The sequence below is a fragment of the Nannospalax galili genome, unplaced genomic scaffold (assembly GCF_000622305.1).
Source record: "Nannospalax galili isolate Female #2095 unplaced genomic scaffold, S.galili_v1.0 scaffold208, whole genome shotgun sequence".
NCBI lineage: Eukaryota > Metazoa > Chordata > Mammalia > Rodentia > Spalacidae > Nannospalax > Nannospalax galili.
Genome location: NW_008357998.1, coordinates 1479074 through 1482951, shown reverse-complemented (window position 1 = coordinate 1482951; position 3878 = coordinate 1479074). Strand labels below are relative to the sequence as shown.

General features: G+C 39.8%; 1 protein-coding gene across 1 annotated transcript in view; it reads right to left on the bottom strand.

Annotated features, from left to right (window-relative positions):
* The window catches only part of Art4 (ADP-ribosyltransferase 4 (Dombrock blood group)), a 21615-nt gene extending 18183 nt beyond the window's left edge, over positions 1–3432 (bottom strand). The window contains exon 1 of the mRNA XM_029557661.1: positions 2931–3432. Within this exon, the coding sequence (XP_029413521.1) occupies positions 2931–3101 (171 nt within the window). The 5' untranslated portion in view covers positions 3102–3432. The remainder of the gene's footprint in view (positions 1–2930) is intronic.
* Between the last annotated feature and the right edge of the window lie 446 nt (positions 3433–3878).

Below are 3878 nucleotides of genomic sequence, written 5' to 3'. Positions count from 1 at the left end.
TTATGGAGAATCGGGAAAATAACTACGCCACTAACTTCCATAATGCCAAATTTATGAACTATAAAGAGCATTACATTTTCATTTTACTTTTCTTCTTTTTCACTGTTTTAGGAGATAATGTGTTTTGATTATATATGCACATAGTGTGTTTTGAGCAAATCCACCCCCGACTTCTCCCTTACAATTTCTTCCCTATTCACCCTCACCACTTCTTCCTCCCAACTGCATGTACTCTTTCAAAAATTAAGTCCCCTGTCAATATGAGCATGAGTTTAGAACCATCTGCTGGAGCAGGGGTGGCCTCTCTTCTCCTAAATTTCTACAATAAGAATACTTTACCTAGCAAAAATGTCTATTATAGTTGAGAGGGAAAGAAAAATGTTCCGTGACATGAAAAACCTGAAAGAATACATGTCCACAAAATCAGCCATTCAAAGAATACTTGAAGCAACACAGAGAGTGGAGAGAGAAACAGCTATACCCCAGGGGCAACAAAAGGAAATAAATAAAGGTATAATCGAGGAAACAGAAAATTACACAGAGAACACAAACAGCAATCAAAATGACAGCAACCAATGTACATCTTTCAATAATAACCTTAAATATTAATGGACTGAACTCCCCAGTCAAAAGACACAGGCTAAGTGAATGGATTAAGAAATAATATCCATCTTTTTGCTGTCTTCAAGAAACCCATCTCACCTTCAAGGACAGGCACTATCTTAAGGTAAAAGGATGGAAAAGAATATTCCAAGCAAATGGCACAAACATGCAGGGGTTGCAATTCTAATATCTGACAAAATAGCCTTCAAAGTAATACTAATCAGAAGAGATAAGGAGGGTCACTTCATTCTGATCAAAGGAACAGTTAACCAAGAAGATATTACAATCCTTAACATAAAGGCAACAAACTCTGGTGCATCCAAATTCATAAAAACAACACTACAGGACTTTAAGGCACAGATTAACCCCAACTCAGTAATAGTAGGGGACTTCAATACCCCAATGTCTCTATTAGACAGGTCAACTGGACAAAGAATAAACAGAGAGATGTCTGAATTAAATGATACTATTCATCAAATGGGACATCTTTTGAATATTCCATTCAAACACCGAGGAATATTTCTACTCAGCACCCCATGGAACTTTTTCAAAAATTGATCACATACTGGGCCACAAAACAAACCTCAAAAAATACAAAACAACTGAAATAATCCCATGCATTCTATCAAACCACAATGCAATAAAGCTCAAAATTGACACTGGACAAAGCCCAGTCACTACACGAACTCGTGGCGATTGAATGACACACTCCTAAACAACAAGTGGGTCAAAGGAAAAATTAAGAAAAAAAATAAAAGAATTCCTGGAATTCAATGAAAAGGACAATGCAACACAACACAACCTCTGGGACACATTAAAAGTGGTCCTAAGAAGGAAGTTTATAGCTCTAAGTGCCTACATTAAAAAATTAGAAAGAGCCCAAATAAATGACTCACTACTACAACTCAAGGCATTGGAAAGGCAAGAACAAATGAAACCCAAACCCACCAGAAGGGAAGAAATAACAAAAATCAGAGCAGAAATGAGTGAAATAGAAACAAAGAAAACAATACAAAGGATCAATGAATCTAAGATTTGGTTCTTTGAAAAGCTAAACAAGATAGACAGACCCTTAGTCCAGTTAACCAAAAGAAAGAAAGAAAGAGCAAATCCAAATCAACAAAATCAGAGATGAAAAGGGAAACATCACAACAGACACCCAAAAGATCCAGACCATTATAAGGGAATATTTAAAAAACCTATACGCTACTAAATTTGAAAATCCAAAAGAAATCATGGGAATCATGAAAGTTAAACCAAGAAGAGATCAACAGTTTAAACAGACCCAAAACATATGAGGAAATTGAAACAGTAATACAAAGCCTCCCAACTAAAAAAAGCCCAGGCCCAGATGGATTTACATCAGATTTCTACCAGACATTTAAATATTAATTATTCAAAATGATAGAAACAGAGGGAGAACCCCCAAATTCCTTCTATGGAACCAGCATCAAATACCACAGCCAGGTAAAGACACAACCAAAAACAAAACTATAGACCCATATCCTTAATGAACATAGATGCAAAAATTCTCAACAAAATGCTTGCAAACCACAAGTATATCAAAAAGATCACTCACTGTGATCAAGTAGGCTTTATTCCAGAGATGCAGAGATGGTTCAATATACACAAGTCTATAAACGTCATTAATCATATAAATGGGCTCAAAGACAAAAACCACATCTTCATCTCAATAGATGCAGAAAAGGCATTTGACAAAATCCAGCCGGATGTCCAATGTCCACTATCTCCACTCCTTTTCAACATAGTGCTTGAAACTTTTGCTAGAACAATAAGACAGGAGAAGGAACACTAATTGGAAAAGAAGAGATCAAACTATCACTTTTTGCAGATGATATACTAAAGAGATCCCAAAAGTTCCACCAGAAAAGTCCTAGAACTGATCAAGACTTTCAGTATAGTGGCAGGTTATAAAATTGTCCACTATCTCCACTCCTTTTCAACATAGTGCTTGAAACTTTTGCTAGAACAATAAGACAGGAGAAGGAACACTAATTGGAAAAGAAGAGATCAAACTATCACTTTTTGCAGATGATATACTAAAGAGATCCCAAAAGTTCCACCAGAAAAGTCCTAGAACTGATCAAGACTTTCAGTATAGTGGCAGGTTATAAAATCAATCTACAAAAATCAGTAGCCTTTCTATATTACCAATAATAACAATTCCCAACACTCCACTAATTGCTAAGATGTTAAAATGTGATTAGATCCCTAGTGCCCAAGGTTTGGGTTGTTTAGGTGGCCACCACGTGACTGTCCTATTGGTACATTGATCTAGGACAGACCAACTTCACCGTTGCCCCTACCTCAGTGCTCCCGGGGGGTGTCTGCAGGGCACAGAGCACCAGCAGGAAAGTCAGCTGTGCTGGGGGAAGCCAGTTCACCCCCGCATGCGCAGTGCTAGCTACAAGAGTCCTCTTGGGTCCGCTGGTCAGTGGGCAGCGGCTGTTTGTGTTAGAAGCACTCCTTAGCTTCATCTTGAAGTGCACGCTGGAGTCGTCCTTATCGTTTTCCCTGCGCCTGTGTCTGAGGCTTGGCACAAACCTGCTCCTGCCGGGCTGAGACTTCTGTTCAGCACCAACGACCAACAGCTTTCACCAAGGTAGAAATCAATTCCAGCTTCTTCGTGCTCTCTGAAACAGCCAGATGTTTATGCCACAGAAAGGCTTCAGAAATGAACCCGAGTCAGTTTAAAAAAAAAAAAACAAAACCACCCCTAAACCCCTCCCTATCTTCAGGGGAATACCAAGGGCCTGCTCAGGGTCAGGCTCTGCAGTTCAACCTTAACTTTCCCAGAAAGGCAGGAAAAAAAAGCATGCTCCCTGGCCCTGGAGGCCAAGGCCCATTATCTGGAGCCCCAGGCTTGCGTTGTGAGTAATAACCCAGGCATGAACAGGGCGTTGGGGAAGATGCCATCAGAAGGTGGGCCTCTGTCAGGCTTGCCTGGTGCTGCTGATAGACCTGCCGAGGACAGCCTGCAACAGAGCAGTACACTTCAGTTTTTAATTCTATTTTTTTTTTTGGTCTGGTTTTCCACAGTGCATTTGAAACTCTCCAATCCAGACATGGTGGCTGTTGGGTTCAGAGTTTTGAGCATTTTGTCTTCTGAGAAAGGCAGGTCCTTTGTCCGCTTTATTCCATGACAAATCCTGGTGGTGATTGTCTGGAAAGTTGCCTGAGTCATTCAACATAAGTCAAAAGTAGGCTCTGACCTGCAGAAATTAACCCACCACATCCCTATTAGGCACTTCCGT